Source organism: Rhinatrema bivittatum, chromosome 2 (assembly GCF_901001135.1).
Source record: "Rhinatrema bivittatum chromosome 2, aRhiBiv1.1, whole genome shotgun sequence".
Lineage (NCBI taxonomy): Eukaryota > Metazoa > Chordata > Amphibia > Gymnophiona > Rhinatrematidae > Rhinatrema > Rhinatrema bivittatum.
The window spans coordinates 400,726,195-400,752,120 of NC_042616.1; the positions used below are offsets into that span (position 1 = coordinate 400,726,195).

Sequence of the window (25,926 nt, forward strand, 5' to 3'; positions counted from 1 at the left end):
ATTGAATTGGGTAATACGTTATACAATAGTGCCAACAAGGTTCCGGTTACATAAATTTTTAAAATAAATACTATTTGATGAGTGTCATAAATCTTGTCCTTTTTCTTACATGTAACAGTTTTCATTTACATGTAGAACTCTCTTGTACTGTATAATTTTTATTCAAGGTTAGTGGTGAGTCATAAAATAAAAAATATGTACATAGTAAACTAAGTGCTGCGTGCTGAAGTTCAAAAGCCAGGTTTATTTACTATCCTATTCTCTGTTCTCTTTGTAAAATGCCTGTTTAAACAGCCAGGTTTTTAAACTTCCTTTGAATAGTTTGAAATTTCTCTGTAATCTTATCTCAAGGGGCATAGTGTTCTATAGTATGGGTCCTGCCAGGGACAGTGCTCGTTCTCTAACTTGGGTAAGTCTTGCTGTCTTAACAGTAGGGACGGTTAGGAGGGCTTTGTTAGCCGATCTGAGATTTCTTTGTGGAACACGTACACGTAGTGCATTGTTGAGCCACTCTGCTTTATCATCATGAATTAGTTTATGTATTGTGCATAGTGCTTTACATTGTACTCTGTTGTATAGGTAGCCAGTGTAATTCTGCTAGTGTTTCAGAAATGCGATCTCTTTTCCTTTTACCTGTAAGTATTCTTGCGGCAGAGTTTTGTAATATTTGGAGTAGTCTTATAGTTGTATATGGTAAACCTAAAAACAGGGCATTACAGTAGTCAGTGCTTGCAAATATTAGTGCTTGTAGAACTGTTCAGATGTTTGTTAGAGTTAATAGCGGTTTTAGCTTCCTGAGGACCATTAGTTTAGTGTATCCTTCTTTTACTTTTAGTGATACATGTTGTTTAAGGCTGAGTTCCATGTCGATTATTACACCAAGGTTCCGAACCTTCTTGGCTAATTCTACTTTTTGATTATTTTTAAGCAAGATTGGAGTTTGAATAATATCAATAATTTTTCATTCCAGATGTATGAATTCAGTTTTTTCGATATTTATAACTAGCTCCATTTGGTTTAATAGTTGTTTAAGTATGTCTAGGTAAATGTTAGCTAGGTTTAAAGTTTTTTCAATTGTGTCGTCAATGGGTAAGATTAGTTGTATGTCATCAGCATATATGTAATGTATAATTCCCAGGCCTGCCAGTAGGTGGCACAAAGGTAGTAGGTAAATAATAAAGAGCGTCGCAGACAGAGATGATCCTTGTGGTACTCCTGTTAGCTCCTTTGTATCCACTGCCTTAAATCAACTCACTCTGCCTGTTTGCCATTAATGCATGGAAGAAGAGCAATATGCTCTTCTTCCATGAAATATGCTGGTTTAGTCATACTCCTTCCATACCTATGCATTTAACGCTAAAGTTTGATAACTGTGAGATATTCTTCTCAGAGACTGTCTAGAATATTGGAGTTTACTTTGACTAAGTTTTCTATGTGTTGGCAGATTAATTCGGTGTTGAAGCTCTCTTTTAATTACTTGGGATTACTTTGGTGAATTGGGTTCCTGATAGATAAGAATGACTTTAGAACTGTGAATCAATCCTTAATTATATGAGCAATAGATTACAGTGCCTTGTACTGTATGTAGGTTTTCCGAAGAACCAAATGCATGTCTTTCAAATACTGTAGAATGTAGCTACTCATTTGATCACTGGTGGACACATCAGAGACCACATTACCACGAAGCAAAAGGAGCTTCACTGGCTCCCAGTTAGTGTTAGGGCTAACTTCAAAATTCTTTCAATATTCTTCAAAGAACCACTCAGAGAAGGTCCTCTGCTCTTTTCTGAGAAAATCATAAAATATGTACTCATAGATCTCTTACATCGCAAGATACAGTTTTGCTATGTATCCCAACTGTTTTAAATCAATTTGCCTCCAAGAATCATGAAATCGTATATTTTCTGTGTTGGGCCCTCCTGCTAGAATTCTCTTCCTGCAATGGTGAGGGTAATCACAAAAGACCTTTCAAAAACATGTCAAGGCTTACTGATTTGCCTTAACATACAACCTAGTTGTTTGATACTTGGATGTATTTTTTATTTTCAAAGATATTTTATGTTTAATTTTTATAGTGATTATTTCTTTTTTAAAAGATTTATTTATTGCATGTTTTAAAACTGGTTTGATTCTGCTTAATATTTGTTTGTTTAATTGTGATTTGTGCTTGAAGTTGTCTTCAGCTTAGTTTTTATTCTGTTATTTAAATATATCATTGTCTGAGCCCCAACCTATAATTTATGATTGATTAAGATGTAACTCACTTAGAACAACATTGTTTGTATAATGCGGGATATGTTTTTGAATGAATGACTAATGAATGAATGAATGAATGAATGAATGAATGAATAAATCTATATATATATATATAACAGGCTTGCATCAGTCACTCACACTGTTGTGTGTGTCTGTGGCCACTAGGTGGCACCCAGAATAATGGAAGGTGCTCTGTGCAAAGACAATATGCTCTGTCTGCAAAGCACTGTCACGCACACACTAACACACTGACATGGACACAGGCATATACACATATACAGGCTAGGGATGTGCAGCAGGGACGGATTCGTCCCATTCAGAATTCATATTCGTGGGGAGCCAAATCCATTGCATCCATTCTCGGGGGACCCCGATCCGTTTATTAGTTATGTATGTATTCGTTTCCCAAAAAAAACCCATCCCAACCCTTTAAATTTAATTAACTACAACCCCCCACCCTCCTGACCTCCCCAAGATTTACCAAAAGTCCCTGGTGGTCCAGCGGGGGTCCTGGCGCAATCTCCTGCACTCGGGCTGTCGGCTGCCGGTATTCAAAATGGCACCAATAGCCTTTGCCCTCACTATGTCACAGGGGCTATGGGTGCCATTGGTCGGCCCCTGTTACATGGTAGGAGCAATGGACGGCCGGCGCCATCTTGTGCTCCTACCATGTGACAGGGGCCGACCAATGGCACCGGTAGCCCCTGTGCATTCGTATTCGTGGCTCCCCACGAATACAAATGCACACCCCTAATGCAGGCATGCATTGCACATACACACACACAAATGCACAGGCATACAGTCACAGACATACAAAGCACAAACATAAAAACACACATGCAGACACATAAATACAGACACACACACTCGTACACACAGATAGACACACACCCAGAGGCATGTGTACACACAGGCTCCCCCAAACAAACACACACACACACACACACCCATACACACACATTCAGACACACACCCCATGCACATACAGGCATACACGAGCACATACAGGCATAGGCTCCCAGGAGCACATACAGGCATAGGCTCACAGGAGCACACACACAGGCTGTTATTAACCAGACAACCTGAGCAATGCCAGATAATGTTAGCTAATATGCTTCCACACACAAGGACAGGCAGGGATAGACAAACACACGCTTGCACACACTAGCGTGTGCAAGCTTGCACAAGTGTGCACAGGCTTGCATTCATGTCACATTGACTCACACATGCAATAGGCTCACATAGGGCACATGCACTCACCCATACACAAAGACACACATGGGTAGAAACATACACACACACATGCACAGGCTTCCTAAACACATATACACACACATAAGCTGACACATACATATACACAGGCACAGGTCCCCCCCCACACACACACAGGCACAGGTGCAGGCAGGCACAGGCAGAGATACACACATACAGGCTCCCCAAACACACACACATACAAATACATATATAAGAACATAAGAAATTGCCATACTGGGTCAGAGCTAGAGTCCATCAAGCCCAACATCCTGTTTCTAACAGTGGCCAATCCAGGCTACAAGTACCTGGCAAGTACCAAAACAATAAGTAGATCCAGGCTAAGCATACACACACAGGCACAGGCTTCCCCACAGATACACATAGGCACAGGCCCACAAAAACACACAAGGCAGGTGAATCCCATACACACACATATAAGCACAGGCCCGCACATACAGAGGCAGGCACACACAAACACACACGCACGCTGACACATACACACACACACACACACGCATACACATACACATAGGCACTGTACCCCACACAAAGTCACATAAGCACACATACAAGCAGGTACAGGCTCACTCACACACACAGATACACATAGGCCGAGATATACAGGCACACACACACAGACAAAGGCATCCACACATACAGGAATACATACATACAGTCTCCCCCAAACACACACACACAGACAGACACTCACAAGCACAGGCCCCTACACACACAGGCATCCAAACATGCTGTTATAGACCAGACTACCCGAGTAATGTCAGGCATTTTTCACTAGTAAATAAATAAAATATTTAGTTACTGGACAGATTGCAAAATTAGGCCTGGATTCTCTAATACCGCTGGGCTCTTTGAATCGCGCGGTACAGGGGGGCGGGGGGCGCGAAGCGGGAGGTGGGCCTGTGAAAGCCGGCAGCGATCGCATCTCTGCAGTGCGATCGCTGCCGGCTTTCACACCCAATAGAGCCATCATAAAAGGTGGTGCTATTGGGCACGAAACTGGCAGTGAAAAGGGTTCTTACCTTTTCGCTGTCCGCGATGTCTTTGCAGCATCCACCCTGGTACCGCCCCGACTCCTCCTGTTCCGGTCTTGACGCCACCCCGACTCCGCCCCCATTTAGTGATCGCATGTGAAAAGGGACTTTTCGAGTGCGAAACGACCCTTTTCGCGTGCGATCGCTTTGGAAAATGTCCCCCTTAGCCAGATAAACTTATCCAGCTAACTTTAGAGGGATATTAAGTGACAGCAGCAGTTATGAATATAGCCGCACATCTTAAAAATAGACAGATAAGTTATCCAGCTAGCTCTGAATTTCTGAATTTATTTATTTGAAATGTTATATGCTGCCCCATAAGCAAAACTATCTCAGCAGTTTACAATAAAAATAACATCCATAAAATATAAAAAACAAACATGATCATCCTCTTCACTGCTAAACTCATTGCCCCTGCAACCCTACCTCCTCAAGCACTAGGGAACAGAAAAGCTTTAACATTTTTCAGGAGTTTTTAATTATTCAGTTCCAAAGGCACTGCAACTGGAAACATATTCCATAGTTGTGAAGCTATGCTTACAAAAACACCACAATCCAAATCCATATCTTGCTGAAGTTGACAATAGAAAACCTTGTGAAGATCTGCAAGGCCCGACCTGGAACATACCATTCCAACTTATACACAAACTTTGGATCATTACTTTACAAGCAGCAAAAGACTATTGTTAGCAATTTACACTTTATTCTCTCCGACACTGGTAACTAGCAGAAATGGACTAATAATGTTATTTTCCCACATATATGCCCTGAAACTCAGAGCAAGCTCTCAACTAGATAGCTACTCTAGGGTGAAAATAAATAAGAATGGGAAGAGTGGATATCCCTGTCTTGTCTCTACTTTTCACTCAAACACATCAGAGTCAATGTTATTTATTAAGAACCACATCATATGGGAACTGAATAATTAATTTAGAATTTTAAATGTAATGACTTATTCTACGAGTATCTCCGAAAACACATGCATACATATATTATATATTTCTGCTCATGCTGGCTTACCTTTTTGGTGGAGTTTATAGCTGTGCTGAGCACAGAGATGAGCTTAACAATCTCTTTATTCTCAGAAATGTTTTTGAAATAATTTCTGCTTTGAAGAAGAGGAGCCAAGGTGACCGATGCAATGTCAGACACACTCCCTGGAGAGACAAAATTGCTTATGTTATTTAAAAAAAATTGTAAGTATAAAATCTTCATGAACATTATGAAAAATGTCAGCTACGCTTTAAACCAAATTTATTCACTGGCATTCATAAATGGAGTGCACTGACTAGGCAAAATATATAAAGAAAAAAAATCACATGTAGGTAATAAGGCTCGTCATGCTACAGAATCATCTAGAGATCTTTTTGTTCAACAAATTTTTAATTTATTATCTGAAACATATTATTTATTAGTAGTATTAAGAGAAATATTGCCACACTTTAGCCATATGGAGCAAATTCAAATCTTGGACATGTGATAAAACTTGTCTTTCTGCACACCAACATGGATCTTATTCCTTATATCCAGCCTAGTTCTATATTATTCTGATGAAAATAAACTCAGAAGGTTCTCCACTGTAATTTAATCTCAATAGAATGGATCAATAGTTCATCTTTGATGCAGACTATAGAATTGGAGAAGGGTGTACTCTATTTCATCTTGAAGTTGAAAATTTAACTTTCTGCAGCTTCAATTCTATATTTATTATGAAGGGGAAAAATAACACAAAAAATACCATTTCGCAGGTCAGAACCATACAAGAATAGGTGGGCTACTTATTGGGAGTACCCTACCCAAGGCAGGCGCAACAGGGTAGGATAATTTATTTGGCGGGGTTTAGCTTAGGGCTGGAGGGCAGGGGAGTCTGGGGAAGGGAAGGGAAGGTGGTGTGAGGGGGTAGGGAACTGGAAAAGACAGCACGGCTCGGCGCGGCCGCAGTGCAAGCAAGGTGCACAACTGTGCACCCCCTTGCGCACGCCAACACCCAATTTTATAACATGTGCACGTCTGCGTGGACCGCCTGGACTTAGGTGGGCCTCAGGTGGTCTCCCGGAGAGGTAGCAGAAGGATGTGCCCACCATGAGCAAGGGTGCACGGCTGATGCAGAGTGGATGGACTAGACCTGAACTGGAAGCTCCGGAGACCTCAGGGAGGTAACAGTTCAGGAAGGTTCTCCGGGCGAGGCAGGCAGTGCCTGCGGATCTAGTCAGGTGAAAGCCACGGTTAGTTTTCAAGCAGGTTGGTCTGGTAGTCACAGTAGGCCAGAAGAGAGTGTCCGAGTGAAGCGCAAAGGTCAGAGCCAGAGTTTCAGTCCAGAAGTGGTCAGCCAAAGCAGGGTTCAATAACAAGGTAAATCTGTGCATAGTCAAGGCAAGCGAGGGTCGGTTCCAGGCGGCAGACAGGAGAATGGTTAGGCAAGCAGAGGTCAAAACCAGAGGTCAGTCCAAAGAGGTACTACTTGAGAAGGATACAGGAACACTCAGAGATACTGGGAACAAGGAGACGCTGGAACGAGGAGACACTGGAACAAGGAGAAGTGGAACAAGAGAACACTGGAACAGAAGAAGGCAAACTAGTACTCTAACGTGTCGACCCGATTGCCAAGGCGAGGTCCTGGGGACAGGGCCTCGCTTTAAATAGGGTTAAGCAGTGATGTCATCACCACGTCTTGTCGGCTGCGCACGCACCTAGGGACGGGACCGAGACGGCCGAAGACTTGGAGCCCCAGCGGGAGCTCCGCTGCGAGGCCTGGAGCGAGGAGGAAGATGAGGCAGGCCGTGGTGAGCGTTGGGGACTCCGGGAGCTAGCAGCAGCACTGAGGCCGGCACTGGTCGAGGGCAGCGTGAGTTGAGCGGGCCCAGTCGCAGCACCCACGCGGCCGGGACACGCAACACAAACTTACTATGCACAGTTTGTCCAAATTCACTATAGCTTGCCAAATATCTTCCAGACCGATATTGATAGGTTTCTGGGGCACTGAGAACACCAGTATATCCCTTCTACCAGGGCATTACCAGCACTAACCTTTAATCCAGAAGCAAGTGCTACAGATGGTATACAATACCTAGGAGCCAGTGCCAGGGGTGAAAAATGGCAATCAGGGCTAAGAGATGTTTCATCTTCTGTCTAGTGCAAAGGTGTGTCTCTAGCTACAAAAGCATCAAGAGTATCTCCTGAAACAGAAGACTCCAGTGCCTCTGCTAACATCTGTGAAATAGTTCTTTAAAAAGATGGAAGAGTCGATAGCAAACAACAAACCCATCCCTTCCTTTTACCCATAAGGAAGAGAGAATAAAGTAAGAAATGTTATATTATGGAGGGTCCTGTGACCAGCAGCATTCACCCCAGACAGCTGCCATCACAAGTAAACCTGTCTTCATGGCTGAGTTGACGACACCATGCTGCCCCTGCTGTGAGTCGCACTAGGCACCCATGCATGCCACTGCACGCAGGTTAAAGGCCCATGCGGGAACTCTATGAGATATGCTTCCTGATTACTTCAGCGCTGTCCTGTTTTTAAGCCCAGCTCTCTCTCCTAAAGGCTGCCTCAGCATCAGGTCCCTCTGCCTTGCAATGCATGTTGCTTCCTTAGGTTCCCTGTGCCTTTTTCGCTGTTTGCCTTGCTCATAGCCTTATTGTCCTGCCTTGCTGTTCCTCCTCCGTTCCATGCCTCCGAGCTCTGCCAGGTCCGTGTGTCTTTCTGTGGTCTCCATGTCCTGTCTTCCCAGTTCTTCCTGTCTTGGCCTGCTTCCGGTTTCAACCTCTGTCTTGGATTTGGATTACTCTCCTTGCCTGCCACCTGCCTTGATCCTTCGCTATGCATATCAGTCACTTTCTCTTGCCTGCCGTCTACCTTGGAGCTTTGCTACAGACACTGACTAGTCTCTTGCTTATAGCCTTCCACAGACCCTTGTCTTGGATTTGGACCATGCTCTGATTACTGACTGCCCTGACCTCAGCCCGGCCCCGGACTCTCCCTTCATCTTAGCCCTGTAGGACTATCACCTAAGTCCTGCTGGCCCCTTGAATCCAAAGGCTCAACCTGTGGGGAACGTAGCTAGTATAGGTGAAGCTCCAGACCAGTCCCAGCCCAGGACGGGTCCGCCATGTGGCAGCGTGGATCTAGCAGGTTTGCTGTTTATGTTGCACCAACCACGCCCCAGCACAAGAGTCCATTTTGCTTACACGGAGTCAACAAGACAAAAAGGATCTCCACCACACATGAAAGCCAAGAGAAGTCTCCCAGGAAATCAGCTCAAAGGGGCATGCTCCTATGGAGCATGGTTTAGACTTGCTGCCAGCAGCACACTGTAAGGTGCTGCACTTTTTTGGGAACCAGGAGCACAGAGAAATAATGTCAAGACCATGTGTCAAAGGTATCTCTTGGCTGTCGATCATCCAGGAGAGCTGGAAACTGGGAGGCAGATGGAGATAGTCCTGCAGCAGTTCAACTCACTCCACAAGATGCTGCACTTTATTGGGAATCAGGAGCACAGAGAAATGATGTCAGACCTGTGCACTGAGGGTCTCCCATGGCTGCTGATCATCCAGAAGAACTGGAAACCGAGAGACCAATGGAGATAGTCCCACAGCAGCTCCTTTTGTGCACAACTTATCCATATAACTGATGGCATTACAACTCAATGAGTAGCATAAGCTTTACTAGGGAAGCATGCTATTTTACATGCCTCAATAAACAGTTCCAAATTACAGCATCCTAGCACCTCTACAAATTCAGTAGACAAAGAATGCAGTACAGAATAAAAATGTACAGAGGCAAAATTTTTATTTTGGTTGGTTAATTCATTTTGTAGGTCACCTCCATTTCTTTGTTTTGTTTCAAACGAAAAAAAAATTTAGTCATTTTATTTGTTCATTGGTTTAACATTAAAGTCAATGGGGGAAGCACTGCAGCCTATTTGGGCTCCAAAATTGGGGGATTTCTCATAAATTCTAATGAAACTTGTGGGAAGACATCATCAAAAGGGGCAAGAACTCCAAGGCACTTAGACTGTGGCAAAATGTAACTATAAGTGGCATGAATAACCTATGGAACCTTAAAGGGGCAAAAGGAAACCAGCAGTGGCAGGAGTTCTCCTAGGCACCATGAGAAGAGCAAGAGTTGGAAGAACATACTATGAGGTGAATTTTAAAAGCCATTGCTCACGCTAAAAGGACCATATATGCAAGTGGATGAGCCGCATGTGAGCAACACGTATTTTAAAAGCCAGAAATTATGTGCGTATATACACGGGTACAAATGAAAAAAGAGGTGAAGCTAAGACATGTTGGGAAGTTTCAAGGCGGGCCCAACAATTTCTTGTATAAATCCATATTTTAAATCTGGCAGCCGCAGTGCATGCAGCTTGTTAACCGTGACATTTACTGCTTCTCCTGACGAGGTGTAAGTCTGCAGAAATTGCTTTTTAGGTCTATCACGCCAGAATGAGGGGTCCGGGTCAATTGGGGGAGTGCAAATTGAAGAACAAGAGAGGTCTGGATGACCTCGAGATAGACTGCACAAACTGGTGGAGTAATTGGTAAAACTGGGAATGTCCTTCACACGAACATGTTTTAAAATCTGCTTACCTGCGTTCATTAGAGCTGATAAATTCCTAAGAAAGATACACAAAATACATTTGCTCGAGTAACTCTTAAAATTAGGAGCACAAACACGCGCAGTAGGTGTATTTTAAATTATACATGCATAAATGCACACGTGATTTAAAATTCTAGCATATGTTCACTCGCATGCTCATACGCACATGTATCAATATCCTAAAACACCAAAAAGGGAAAACAAAGCAGATAAGGAGTCAAGAAAAGCCCCAAGGCACTGATAAAGGAACAAAGCAGTACAAAGACTGGCATCAACATACCAAGGCACCATGAGAGGTGCAGATCAGCCCCCACACAGTGGCAAAAACACCCTAAGGTGTAGAGTCTGGGATATGACAGCAAGGCAGAATGACAGCAAGACCATCAAGGTACAATGTCTTAATACGGCAGAAATGCTGAGTGGAAGAAAGTCTCCTAAGGTGTAAAATAAGGAGCATATCATCAAGGTGGAGTGGCATGAGAAATGTCTGTCTTCCTGTTGAAGCACTTGCCACTTGTCAGATTTAGTACAAGAGAATGATCTGTCATCAGTATCATTTTTGTGACATGAGCTTGTTGCTGGATGGAATTTTGATTGCTTGTGAACTTTGCCTTCCGATTGAAACTTTTGTCACAATCAGAAATGACAGTAGTCTCTCTTCAGTGTGGCTTTCCTGTAGTTGTATGAGCCCATACAAAGTACTACACTCTGAAGGAGACATAGCATCGATACTTGCTAAGACCCCTGATGCAGCCCTACTGAAAGAGGGCAAAACTCGGCTGGAGTCGGGCTCTATTGTGTATATTTGCACACAATAAACCTCTACAAGATCGGACATTTGGTTGCTTATTGTGTACAATAAGATCAACCATTCAGATCCAACCATTGCAGGGTGTCACCAACACCTTGCCACTTAATTTTCATACCGTACTTGCTTATTCGCAATTCTAACAGTCATTATTCACCTTTATATAACCGTCTACTGCAGACCATATTCGCTACTAAAGTTCTTTGTAAAAAAGGTTAAATCTGTTAAATGCTATTGTTACATTCTATGTTACTTGTAATAATGTTCAATGGTTTATTGTTATTGTTCCATGTTCTATGTAAAAAAAACCCAGGTCTAACCTCCCAGACCAGGGCAACCTCTTTCGTTACTTGTAAACCGGACTGATTTGTATTGCATACAGGAATTCCGGTATATAAAAATTTAAAATAAATAAAATAAAATACTGTTGATCTGACGGTTTTTATTTGCCAGCATTCAGTATGTTACTAAAACATCCCAGTATAACCAACAAACAAAGAGGGTGGGAAAACTAGGTTGAGATCAAAAACAGCAAACAATGCAGAGGCACCAAAACTGCCATACTGGTATATAATAGGCATGGCAGATAGGCATATTATCAGCATGACCCCCAAGGTGGTACATCAGGACATGGTAGGTAGGTAGAATGGTAGCAATGAGACTCCTAAGGTGGTATATTAGAGGCATGGCAGGTAAGCATATTGCAGCAAGACCCCTAAAGTGGTATACCAGGGACATGGCAGGTAGGCAGAGCAGTCACAGCAAAATCCCTAAGGTAGTACATATAGGGCATGGTAGATAGGCTTGAGGAAGCAAGATCTCTAAGGGCATGGTAGATAGGCACATTGGCAGCAAGGTCTTCAAGGTGTTTTCAGTCTTCTTGACACTCGCATGGAAATTCTCGAAATCGAAGCAAAGACAGATTGACTATCAAAAATACCAGCTTTTCCATCAACTCTGGTGTCAGTCTTGAGTGATAAGGGCTCACCATATCCCTTGTCAATGAGAAGACATACTGCTTGGTGGACAGGAAAGATATCACTAAGCCATCTTGGCTAGGTCTGGCCAGACTGCCAATTTGTGTGCCCAATATACAAGTGCATCTGTATCCATGTCCTTGGTGGGCTATACAAGATAGCTTTTCACAGAAATTTCTGCTGTGCTCTCCTTTGCAGAGTTTCTCTCCTGTCAGCTGCTTTAGCTATGGCCTGTGCCAGGAGAGATGGTTCTTTGCAGGCAACATGGCTTTGACGAATTGAGGTAGGCGCGGAAGTGGTAGCTGAAAGGGTGCTGCTCCTGCTTATGCTACTCTCTGAGGTGGCCACTCTATCCTGTGCTACATCCCCACTGCTCCTCTGCCTCTGGTGCTCCTCTTCACACACCATAGCTTCCAGAATCTCCTTCAAGAATGTGAAATGCTGGGACTGGATGGCAAGATTCTCTTTTATCCATAGATCACAAAGTGTGGCAAGCATGTATGTATTGATTTATGTGAGAGGTTTCAGTAATTTTCAGTAATTTCTTCCACTTGCTACTGCAAGGAGTCCAGAACTGCAACACCTCTGCTTCTATTCCCTCTTGTTCATGGAAGCCCTAGAACTATTCCTCCAGAATATTTACTATAGTGATGACCCTGCCCAGGGTGGAACCTTTGGAACTCAGATCCTTCATATCATCCTTGAAGGGCTTCAGGATTGTAACAGCTGCCTCATCACTACCCAATCATGATGGCCCAGAGACCAAAGCACACCTACCTCTGTTTTCAGCAACAGAACATAAATGTTGCTCCATTAACCTCTCTGTATCATTTTTTTTTTATATACCGACATTCATCTCAATTGAGATATCACACCGGTTTACATTCAGGTACTGTAGGTATTTCTCTATCCCCAAAGGGCTTACAATCTAAGTTTTTGTACCTGAGGCAATGTAGGGTAAAGTGACTTGCCCAAGGTCACAAGGAGCGACAGCGGGACTTGAACCTTGGTCTCCTGGTTCATAGTCCACTGCTCTAACCACTAGGCTATTCCTCCATATAGGTGGAATTATAGAAGGTGCCAACATCTTGAATCAGATCCATGAGAAGCATCCTGAATTCTTGCTGCTTTTCATGGAGATACTGCTCTGCATTATGCTTCTATGAAAATGTCCTGTTATTTTCCTGCACCTATCAGATTCTTCAGGAACAGATACTTGTATTCCTTCTGCCACAGTGTTATGGTTTAGTGGTGTTTGGGTGGATTCCTGGGTACTGTGGTAGATGACCATGCCCACGGGGAGGAGCCCCGTGGGGAGCCACAGTACTGAGCTAGACTCGGGATGCACAAACACAAAGTTAGATCTTTTATTATACAGCTTGTAGTACACCACCAGAGGTGGCAGTAGTGAGGTGATCCAGAGGTAGAAGTCCAGGGACCCTCGGCAGAGGGGACCCATCTCACCAAGTTGGTATAGGGAGATTCCAGTGTAGTTTTCCTAGCACGGCAAAGCTGTGGGTGAGATAGACTGAGAATGAGATTACTCATTCTCAGTCTATCTCACCCACAGATGGTAGCTGTAAGGTTGGCGATTCCACCAGACTAAAGTAGATGGTAAAGGCACCGATGCAGGGAGAGCAGGCCCTCGAGGAGCGAGTACCTGATCCCAGTAAGGCACCTGAAAGGAAAGCAGAGGGCCCCCGAGGAGCGGGTACCCAGGTTAGAGAATACCCCGAAGGGCAAGGTAGAGTTTCCAGTGGCAGCAGGAATCGTCAGAGTAGCATAGACCGGACAAATCCAATCCTTGTTAACTCAATGAGCTAGCAAACAAGCATAGGCTAAATACCCAGATGGCATGATGTCACTTGAGGGGAACGTCCCCGAGGTTTGCGCCATAGCTGGAATAAAGACATGGGTATGGTAATTTTCAAAGCTGCGCGCGGGCACACAGATTGGCGCATGTGCCACTCAGACTACGCCCACACCATGTCCCTTTTTGAAATCAAGTGAGATGTGCGTGCAGCGAGAGATATGTGCAAATCTGAGCATCTTTTAAAATTCAGTGGGTAAGCCAGAGCCCGACGTGCACACATCTCCCAATTTTCTCATGCACCAAGCTTTTAAAATTCACAAAGAGTATGAAACCATTGAAACACAGACAAGATCAGAAGTCAGTGCCAAATCCAAAGTTGCTAAGCTTTTTTAAAACTCTGTGAAAGGTTCTGCTAAAACGTCCTTCTCTGCCAAGAGCTAGGGAGAAAATACAGAGCTTCTTACACACGCTTAGGCTTTACAATGGGATGAAGTCAGCATCACTTGATCAAAATAGCAACTTTAGGCTACTTTAGAAAGATGCTTCACGGTGATTTGTCTTCTGTGTGGTTTCCTTACTAACTGTCCTGCCTTGACTCTGACAAAAATGAGTGGTCACACAGGTAAGAGTTGGTTGCTAAGTTACCCGCATTTGTTCATTTACTTAGAGCAGAGCCAAAGGCGTTAATGAGCCATAGACTTGAATGGGAATCATAAACGAATGAGATGATTTTTCATTTCATTCGTAGGACCCTCCTCCATTTATTTTGGGTGACCACAAATGAAACAAATATGGACTCATTCACCATGTTTTCCCATTTGTTTCAAACAAATACACAGTCCTAATACTGAAGCACCTGAGCTTCTATTTCACAACTAGTTAGATCAGACAAGATGAATAAAAGTACAGATAGAGGCAGACATAGATAAAATAAAACAATGTTATTACAACTATTATATTTATATAAATCAATAATTAGAATTTAGTGTAAAGAAGTCCTTTTCAACTATATAAAACAGGAGTCAGCCTGGTAGCTCTATGATTCTGCTGCACACTGCAATGCAGAGTGACCTAGGTTCAATTTCAAGCTCTGATCTTCTACTCCTCAAGTCAACAAGGCTGACAATGCTGCAGAGGGAGCATTTATGGCCTCTGAATGATTGAGAATCTCAGCCATCACACAACAGTGACACCTTGTAGCTAGATTTAGGGCCCAAGATTGCATGTTCTTGGACAGAGGCCTGTAACTGCAATGAATGGACTAAACAAAGAGTTGAAAGTTAATATAAAATAGGGGGGAAAAGTTTCCAGGTAGTTGCAAATAAAGATGCTAGATCCCAGCTGATGTTCTGACTTGAGTTGGAAGCCAAATGGAACAGAAGGAATCCATCAATTGAAAAGGTAAACTATGTGACAGTGTAAAATTTTTACCTTGAATATTTTTTATCCCAGGTTCTTCCATCCCATCCTCAGAGTCGCTGTCTCTGCTATCATGTCGCATTGCCGCTATTTTTTTTTCAAGCATCTTTTTCTACAAAGGTAATATAAAGAATTTAAACACCACTTTACAAGAATAAAAAATGAATGTTTAACTAAGATGCATATAACAAACATAAAAAATGAACGAACCTTAGACAATCTCTCTTTGCCCCACTGCCCCACTCCTTTGGTGACACTGACAATACTCTCCACAGCTCTGTTGATGGATTGCTGCACCTCATCCAGCGCTGGCACCATGTTAATGTTTGGGATGGACAGAGTAATGCTAGTCCTAAAGATAGGATGGTTGCTTGCTTTCTGCCTGGCTGCATCATTGTTCTCTAAATTAAATGGAGAAGAGGCCGATAAAAAAAAACAAATCAACATCAACTGAACTGGTTAGGTATGTATGGAGAGAAAAGTGTGAAAAAAATAATCATAATCTGGCTTGGCCTGAATGAAAGCAGGGCTGTCTACTTCCCTATATTTAGGGCCCGATTTAACTTTACTCCCATTCTGTGTCTATGGAGAAAGAAAGCTTAGTAAATCAGGGATCAGATGTCCCAGAATACCCTGTAGATTCTCAACATCAAGTTATCAAAAGCCCTTATTTAAAGTGAGATTCACTCATTTTATTAAAAGCTCCTTCCCATACCATGAACTATCCAAACAGGGGAGGAAAGTCCCAGCCATCACACAACTTTTATCGACTGGTTAGGTCAAGCATACACATGTGCCAGCTTCTAGAAAGCTCCTGGCCTTAAGACTTTTGAGGCAAAGGTTTGAGTAGATAGGAGTAGACAAAGGGTTAAAAATGAAGGAAAACCCTGAATAACTGCAAATGAGTGGTTCTTAGCATTGTAGCTCTGCAGGAATTGGCTATGACTAAGCTGGAAGCCCAAAATAGGATTCTGGGGGTTGGGGGTGGGGGGTTGTTTCATTTTGTTCATTGGTAGGGAGGATAATTTTGTTTTTTCCCTTCAAATATATCACTTCGTTTCATTTTAGTACTCGTTATTGTAAAATAGCATTCACTAAAACATGCACCACCTGATTAATAAAAGGCCCCCCTGTTAGGGTTGCCAACTGGCTTCAGATTTTCAAGACAGGTTGATCCAGTTCTGGTTTTACTCCATTGCATGCTGGTATTTATTCTGATTTCCCTTTGGCATTCACTAAGAAAAGCAAGACTACAAGTACCTGCATGCAGAGGAGTTAAACCAGGACTGGATCAACCAGTCCTGAAAATCTGGAGCCAGTTGGCAACCCTATCCCCTGGGCTTTTTTTCCATTTCTTCTGCCCCCCTCCCTCCAGATCGCACCCTAGCTTGCCCAAGGAAGGGCAGGAGCAATCCCCAGTTGTTACTGCCCTGCCGATGCCTTAGTTCAAAGTGCTTTCGGCCAACCTGGGGAAAGAAACCTTTTTTCCTTACAGGTCAATTCAATCAAGATGGCAGGAGAAAGGGCGTTCCCGACACCAATCCTGGGCGCGCTATCCTATACTTAAATGAGGGGGTCGCGCTAAAAGGAGGCACTAGGGATGATTACACGCCCCTAGCACCTTCTTGGCCCAGGAAAGGTGGCTCTGTCACCCATTGTCAGCAGGTTCAGGAAACCGACGCTCAATTTTAGGAGCTTCGGTTTTCGAAACCACTGACAGCAATCGCTTAGGAAAATGGATGCAGGTAAAATTGGGCTTCCATTTTCCTATCCTGACTAGCTGACACTTTTTTTTTTTTTTTTTACATTTTTGGTTCCTCCAACTGGGATATTAAGTCAGAGGGTGTACAGAAAAGCAGTATTTTCTGCTTTTCTGTACACTTTTCTGGGTTGCTCATATGAACGTAAAATGTGCGGATTGGTTGCACATTTTACTTTTTGAATCGGGGTGACTGACTAATAGCCTCATCAACATGCATTTGCATGTGATGAGCGCCATTAGTTTTCAGGGGGTTTGGCCAAGTATTTTCGAGGTGCTTAAGGGGGTTATAGATCCCCATTGAAAACACGCAGCCCAACAGGTGTAGAGCAGTGCGCACAGCTGAGCGCACTTTACAGAATCGGCCTGATGATCAGGGAGCGTGTTTAGTTGGGAGCGGGGGCATTTTGAAATCAAATGAGAAACAAATGAAATGTCTGGGTTGGGGGGGGGGGGGTTCATTTCATTTCTAAAACAAAATAGGAAATGTCAACAACATTGTTTCAAACAAAAGCACATCCCTGGCCCACGGAAGTTAAATCAAGCTTTTGGGCTAAAAGACAAAACAAGCCTTTTCAAAAGTAGAAATATATATTCATATATATGGTCAGATCTGGTTAATTTACATCCATTTCGGAAGTTTTTAGTTGTCCGTGAAGAGTCCTCTCACTTAAAATTAGAAATTATGTCATGCTTTATTTTTAGTTACTTAGTCACACAGCCCCTCCACCCCCTTCAATAAATGTCAGCACAGCAGGGTCAGGCTGAAGTCTGCCAAACATGTTTAAGTACCGAATAGGCAAGGAGACCAAATTATTCTCTTAACACTGGAGGTTTCCCCATGACAGCAAGACAGAGCTGTTCTGACATGGCATTGTGGGAAAAAACATCCATTCTGAGGCTACGTGTATAAACATGAAAGGAAATTCAATTTCTAATGCTCAAGAATAAGTCATTTTCATAACAAAATAAAAATTACTCCAAAATTAATGGAAAAGGCATCCTAAAAGTCCAATAGAAGCTAAACAGCTGATTCATTATGTACATGAATCTCTCTGCATGATCATTTCCACTTAATGACTAAGACAAAGAGGAGGTGACATTCTACCTAAGAAATTAATAGTAGAAGATGTCTGAATGCGCTTGCGGATCATCTCCAGAGAATTCCGGGTGACTTTCAGAAGCGCATCTACATTACGGTGACTGAAATGAGACAGAAGCTCATGACCCTCTTCTTCCAAGATCTCCATCATGTCTTTCTTCTTCTTCTTGGTCGGTGGCGAAAAAGACCCCAGGCTAACATGACTGGCATTCCGTGAGGTTGCCCGGTTCTCTGACCGCCCATCGTCTGCTTCTGTTCCAAGAGTTATGGAAAAAAAAACAAAACACTTCTATTTCAGTCACCCAAGATCAAACTCAGATGCCTGCTTATTGAAGTTTTGTACAGCAGGAAAGCTCAAAAGGATTAATGTTAGGAACAAACAATTGTATGTATGGGAACAAAATATATTTGACATACAGAAGAATTGGTCAGATGTAAAGACAAAACAAAAAAAGAAAATAGCTAAAAGAAAAAAATTCCTAAACTGTATTTTGTGAATGTACTGAATTTTATATTTGTATCAAATTTAAGGTTTGCCCAAAACTCCCTCTTTAAAACTATTTTGGGGTTAATTTTAAAGCTATCTAGCCACAAAAAATGGAGATAGATGGCTGGATCCTTCAGGGTGATTTCTCCATCTTGCAGCTAAACTTATCTACTCGAAATCTGGGTGGACCCGGAAATGGGGTTAGGTTGGTGGATGGAGCTTAGTAGCCTAGAATTGACTTTTAGCCCTAGGCACCTAACTTAGGAATTCAAATTTAGAAATCATTTTCAGATTTAAATCTAGACAGCTGCCTAGATTTAGGGAATACATTTCAGCCTCAAACCTAGAGACCTAATTTCAGCTGAAGTTTCTCCAATATGTAGGAGACCAAAATTTGCATTCAGCCTTTTCTGAAAATGCAATTCTGTGCATTGAAAAACTGCACATCAGGATTGACAAATATGCTGTAAATTATTCTCAAATGGTGCAAGTTATGGCTAAGGCATAAATCTGGCACTTGGCAAAAAAACAATTACACATGCTAAAGGATACACAAAAAAATGAGATGAGGATGGTTGCCCAATCATTAAATCTGGCCATGTGTGTTTTAGTTTAAAAAATAAATATATGGGATCACTAAATATTTTGTAACAATTACAAATTCTTTACTAAATGGAGTCCATAGTTCGTTATATACCTGGGTGTTGCATAACCTTTGCCTCCCCTGCCCCACTGGATTATCCCACTAATATAATTTTTGTACCAATTTGCAGGCCATTCAATTTGAAATTTAACAGTATCTTACTCATTACTTAAATGTATTATTTATGGCTGGAACATATGATAGCGAAAAACAATTGCATTTCGTGAGGTGCATGATGCTGGAGCAATCTTTATTATGAAAAAGTAGACTGCCAAAAAATTAGGTCAAAGTGAAAGCTGGATTCAGAGGATACGGGGCAAGACTGCAGATGAGTGTTTTATGGAATTTGATGATCTCTGACCGCTAAAATTGTCTCAAGAAAGCCAAAAAAGGATTGAAAATTCCAACAAGCAGAAAAAAAAGCTGTTACCCCACTCATTTTAAAGCCGTTTTGCAAGCTAATGTTAGGCATACCAACTATTAAGTATGTGTTGTTTAATTCTGTTTTGAATGCTGATTAAAATGGTGAATTGCATATTTCTATCAGATTTCTGGTTGCTGCAGCAATGGGCGTGGTAAAGGTTACGCAACACCTGGTATACTACTCAATATTTCCAAGCATATTTCAGGTTTTCCAGGTTATTAATGTACATCACCTGGGTATTTCTTACAGTTAACCCTGAACAATAATACAGATCTGCGGTTGGCACCTGAACCAAGAACAAAGGAAGGCAAAATAGTTGAAATACCTACCAAAGGGGCGGATTTTAAAAGGCGCGCGAATAGCCTACTTTTGTTTGCGCTCCAGGCGCAAACAAAAGTACGCTGGATTTTAGTAGATACGTGCGGAGCCGCGCGTACTGCTAAAAACCTGGATCAGCGCGCGCAAGGCTATGGATTTTGTATAGCCGGCGCGCGCCGAGCCGCGCAGCCTACCCCCGTTCCCTCCAAGGCCGCTCCGAAATCGGAGCGGCCTCGGAGGGAACTTTCCTTTGCCCTCCCCTCACCTTCCCCTCCCTTCCCCTACCTAACCCACCCACCCGGCTCTGTCTAAAACCCCCTCTTACCTTTGTTGGGGGATTTACGCCTCCCGGAGGGAGGCGTAAATCCCCGCGCGCGAGCGGGCCTCCTGCGCGCCGGGCCGCGACCTGGGGGCGGGTACGGAGGGCGCGGCCACGCCCCCGGACAGCCCCGGGCCGTAGCCACGCCCCCGTACCCGCCCCCAAAACGCTGCCGACACGCCCCCGAAACGCCGCGACGACCGGGCCCGCGCCCCCGACACGCCCCCCTCGGAGAACCCCGGGACTTACGCGAGTCCCGGGGCTCTGCGCGCGCCGGGAGGCCTATGTAAAATAGGCTTCCCGGCGCGCAGGGCCCTGCTCGCGTAAATCCGCCCGGTTTTGGGCGGATTTACGCAAGCAGGGCTCTGAAAATCCGCCCCAAAATGTATAGCTTTAGGTTAGAAAAAAACAAAATATGCCACAGCAGGAAGAAAACCTGTAAATATTTTATATACTGAGATCCTCTCTAACTACTTTTTTTTCTGAGATAGTTCAAAACGAAGCTTGCCAAATTTTCAGTTCTTGCTTAATCTACATGTAGCCCCTGTGGCATATGGCATCCCTGTACTTTGCAGCCTCGTGGTAGAGTCTAAAGATGTTTGTGAGCAAGCTCTAGGGGCAGATGATCAGTGGTACTTGGTGTGTGTTGATTGTGTGAAGAGCAAGGGTGAGCTGTGACTGGAAGCTCCCTGAGCTGCTTGGTTTAGCTCCTGGGAGGACTATAAAGTAACAAATGTAGATAATTTTGGTTCCTGAGGGAGATAAAGATATTTATCTTTACAACTGCTGTAAAAGTAGGACTGTGAATAAGAATAGATTACCATGCCATAGTGTAACCACAGGACACAGAGGATCCACTGAGTTGTACTCTGTAAAAAGCAGGGAGCATTTTTATAGAAAATGAGTCCAAAGATCATTTCCTTGGGGAGAAGTGGCATGCTTTAAAATTCAGAGCTTTATTCCGAGTAGTTTAAATTTGCAATAAGCTATTCAATGATTTGCCTACTGAATCGTGAAACTGATCCCAAGTTTCAAGTTAAAGTTATGCCAAGAGGAGGTTTTCAAAGGAGAGGAAGGATTAATATCTGTAACCTCTAGAAAGACAAGAGAAGTAACACATTTAACAATCCCTATGTGTGTCCTTGCTCTGTGAAAAGCAACTTCTAAACAGCAAATACCTTTCTGTATACATAAACAGACTTGTTTTGGAACTACAGTTTTAAAAGAAACCTTCATTTACAGAGAGGACTGTTCACTCTTATTTGAGTGGGAGTTTGACCACAGGTCCACTACACCATCTGAACAACCACCTTGAAAAATAACCCTCAGCCTAATCAGATATTTCCTTGATACAAGGGTTACATGCAACATGAACTGTATGTAACTCTTTTATTATAGCACACAGGCATAAGGGTATAGAATATGTGCTATAAGAGATTAATCCATGACTATAAATTGACTGCAAAACAGAAAAGAAAAAAAAGTTTAAGGGAACTCAGAAAATCATAAGCAAATATTTTGAGAAGAATAAGGACTCCAAAATCTACAGACTTTTAGATATTCTAGAGTACTCTTTGAGGGTAAACTACTGCACTTTGGAAAAACACATAATATTTTTGTGATATAAATCCCCTACCAATTTTAAGCATCTGCACACTGCTTTGGTAACATGCACTATGCTAAATATCAGTGATTCTACGAGGGTAAGTCAGTAAGTAAGTCACAAATCTCTCTACTAAGGTAATAAAACATATATCTGTAATGTTGTCATATTCCATAGATGGCAGCACCTTAGAAGTGCTTATGTACATAAATAGTTATTTAAACTGTGCATGCACAGGGGCTGTGTACACAAGGAAAATGGCTGCCGTGTTGACAGATTGTACGGTCGAAGAACAATGTGCTGTTGTCCGATTTTTATGGGCTAAGGGCTTAGTGGCAAAAGACATTCATAAAGAAATATATCCAGTATATGGAGAGAAATGTCTCTCACGTAAAGCAATTTATAACTGGACCGATAAATTTGCACAAGGACGTGCCAACGTGAACGAAGAAACCAGACCTGGTCGACCTGTTGAGATTGCGACAGAGGCAACTGTGAAGCAGGTTGAAGAGATGGTTCGCGCTAACCGGAGGGTAACAATTGACAAAGTTGCCAAAGAAATTGGGTGTTCTCACGGATTAGCATATTCCTTAGTGCACGATGCATTGAACTTTCGCAAAGTCTGTGCAAGATGGGTTCCCAAACAGCTGACCGAAGACAATAAGAACAACCGGATGAGTGTCTGTTTGGAAAATCTCTGCCGTTATGCAAACAAAGGTGAATCAATGATGGCACGTATTGTTACTGGTGACGAGTCGTGGGTGCACCACTATCAACCAGAAGCGAAACGCGATTCCATGCAGTGGAAGCATCCACTATCACAGACATCGAGAAAGTTCAAGCTTGTGACTTCTGCAGGAAAGGTGATGTTGACTGTGTTTTGGGACCGAGATGGGATAGTCTTAACCAGTTTTCAGAAGCGTGGTGAATCTGTTAATTCGGCTTCCTACTGTGCTACTCTATTAAAGCTTAAAGGAGCTATTCGTAGAAAACGCCCAGATCTGGAAAAAAGAGGAGTGCTGATTCTTCACGATAATGCCAGACCACACACTTCGAATGAGACTCGTCAGACAATTGTGAACCTGCACTGGGAAGTTCTTAAACATCCACCATACAGTCCAGATTTGGCACCCAGTGATTTTCACTTGTTTGGCAAACTGAAAAGCCATCTTGGTGGTAAACATTTCACCAGCGATGAAGAAGTGGAACAAGAGGTGAAGCGCTGGTTACGATGCCAGCCAAAAGACTTTTATGCAGAAGGTTTTGACGGACTTTTCAAACGCTGGGACAAATGTATAAATGTTCGCGGCGATTACGTTGAAAAGTAGTTGGTTTTTCCAGAAAAACTGTTTGTGACTATATTCTGTATATTTCATAGTAAATAATTCATCTTTTGCATTTAAATAAATTTCATAAATATTAATCCCATGTATGTTTGTGACTTACTTACTGACTTACCCTCGTATATAAGTGCATTGCTCCATGATGGTTTGCACAAGGAAAATAATAAGCAGAGGCAGCATTCACAGCCCTGTGGGTGCTCTCTGTCACCAGGCGCAAACAAAAGTACACCGGATTTTATAAGATACGCGCATTGCCGCGCGTATCTTATACAATCCGGGGTCGGCGCGCGCAAAGGGGTGCACATTTGTGCAACTTGCGCGCGCCGAGCCCTACACGCGCTGCCCGTTCCCTCCTTCGGCCTCCTCCCATCTTCCCCTACCTAACCCACCCCTCCCAGCCCTATCTACAACCCCTACTTTTATCGACAAAGTTACGTCTGCCAGCAGGTGCACCATCACCCGACCCGGGGGCTGTTCCGGAGGCCACGGCCGTGCCCCCGGAACACCCCTGGGCCGGCACCACGCCCCCAACACGCCCCCAGGAACGCCCCGAACAACGTGCCGCCACCCGACACGCCCTCTAGCAAAGCCCCGGGACTTACGTGCGCCGCCGAGCCTATGCAAAATAGGCTCAGCGCACACAGGGGGGTTTTAAAAGGGTTACGTGTATAACTTATGCGCGTAACCCTTTTAAAATCTACCCCAAAGGCTACATATGTGTCAAGTCATGTTTCAGGTCCAGACCGATCACCTACTTTTTGCATCAGGCTTACCTTAATAATATTAAAACACCTCCATACCAGGTAAAAATAGTAATAGATTTATTATTAGCTCATAGCAATAATTTACAAATAACACTAAATGGTTGAATGCAGACAACAGCAATTATTACAAAGAACACCTAAATATACACACATATATATATATATATATATATATATATATATATATATACACATATACATATAAAAATGCAGAGCTTATGTTCCTAGCCACAAGGGTTCAAGAGATCTGTCGGTGCTGCCATCACTGGGGTCTGTGTTGATGTTATAATCATTTTCGGTTTTACCTGCTTTTATACTGTTTATGCGCAATCCTAACAACTAACAGATGCATAAAGTGGGAATAAGCAAACCGCTTGAAGCAGGAGGGTCTTGCTGAAGCCACAGTTAAGCACATCAGACCTTTGTACATGGGCACCAGGAGCGGATTGGCCTATCGGGGGATCGGGCTTCCCCTGGTGGGCCGGTCGCTCCCATCACGTGATTTTTTTTTTTTAAACTTCCCGGCCCGAAGAGAAAACTGTGGGCAAGGCCGATGGAAGCACTAGGCCTGGGCCTGGGGCGCCGCGAGCAGTGGTATCCCGAGGGGAGCCAATGCCCCCGGGCGCAGGGAGGCTCATGCGGCACGACAGGCAGATCGGAAGGGCTGTGGTGAGGCTCACGTCACCACAGCCCGAAGAAAAAGATCGCATTTAAACGCGCTGATGCTCCTCCTCCTTCCTGCCTGTGCGGTCCCGGAAGTAAATGCTGCCGTAGCCGCGTGGGCAGGAAGGAGGAGGAGCACCGCGCGTGCAGAAGAGGAGCAGTGCTTCTGGGCCACCGCGAATCCCAAGTCGCAGCGGTCCGAGAAGAGGAAGAGGCCCGGTAGCAGGGCCGCCGCAGCCCGAGAAAATCAGGGCCACTGCAGAGCCCATCCTGCGGCGACCCGCGAAGAGGAGGCCCAGAGGTGAGAGAGAGGCTGGGGGTCTGTAGAGTGTGTGTGCGTGCGTGTATGAGATGAGTTGAGAGATTGTGTGTAAGAGTGAGGACCTGAATATTTGCAGAGACAGCATGTGAGAGCCTCTGTGTGTGTGAGAGAGACAGCATGTGAAAGTGAGAGCCTGTGTATATGAATAATTGTATGAGAGAGAGCATGTGACAGTGAGAGCCTGTGCTTGAGCAAGATAGCATGTGGGAGTGAGAAAGAGCCTGTGTGTGTGAGAGTCAGACAGCATGTGCCAGTGAGAGACTGTGTATGAATGATTGTATGAGAGAGCGCATGTGACAGTGAGAGCCTGTGTGTGTGAGAGAGAGAGAAATGTATGTGAGAATGAGAACCTGACTGTGTGTTTGAGGCAAGAAGATGGAGAGAAAAGAAACAGTAAAAAAGACAATATAAAAGGAATTGGCAAGAAAAACAAGAAAGGGAAGGTGGAAAAAAATAAGAAAGGGAAGATGGAAAAAAAAAAAAGCCTGTGACCAACCAATTAGAAAACTAAGATCAGACAGCAAAGGTAAAAAAAAAATTTCTTTTTAGGGATTGGCATATGTAATCTTTGGGAATGTGCAAGAATAGCATTTTCTCTATGCGGATCTCACAATGTACGAGATCAGCATGGAGAAAGTGGAAGCCCACGGGGCCTGCACAGAGGCAGCAGAATGGGCTTCAGTGCCAGTAGCAGCAATCGGCACCTCCCCAATAGCCATGTGGCAGAGGTGACAGTGGCAGCAGAGGAATGAGAGAGGTTCCAAGGTTGCTGGCAAAAGAGAGGGGGGGTCTGCCTTTAGTGTGTACATGTGTATGAATGGGACTCTGCCTGGGGGTGTATGTGTGTGAATGCATGGGTGCCTGCCTGGGGATCTGTGTGTGTGAGAATGAATGTGTGCATGCCTGGGGGATGGGGAGGGAGTGGTGTGAAAATGAATGGGAGCCTGCCTGGGGGTCAGTGTGTGTGTGTGAGAATGACTGGGAGCTTGCCTGGGTGT

At 43.6% G+C, this 25,926-nt stretch overlaps 1 protein-coding gene across 1 annotated transcript in view; it reads right to left on the reverse strand.

Moving 5' to 3' along the window:
• Positions 1–25,926, reverse strand: part of DNAH5 (dynein axonemal heavy chain 5) — a 640,276-nt gene that overhangs the window by 443,025 nt on the left and 171,325 nt on the right. The window contains 4 exon segments of the mRNA XM_029590044.1: positions 5,583–5,719; positions 15,194–15,293; positions 15,392–15,582; positions 18,049–18,294. Of these exon segments, the coding sequence (XP_029445904.1) occupies positions 5,583–5,719; positions 15,194–15,293; positions 15,392–15,582; positions 18,049–18,294 (674 nt within the window).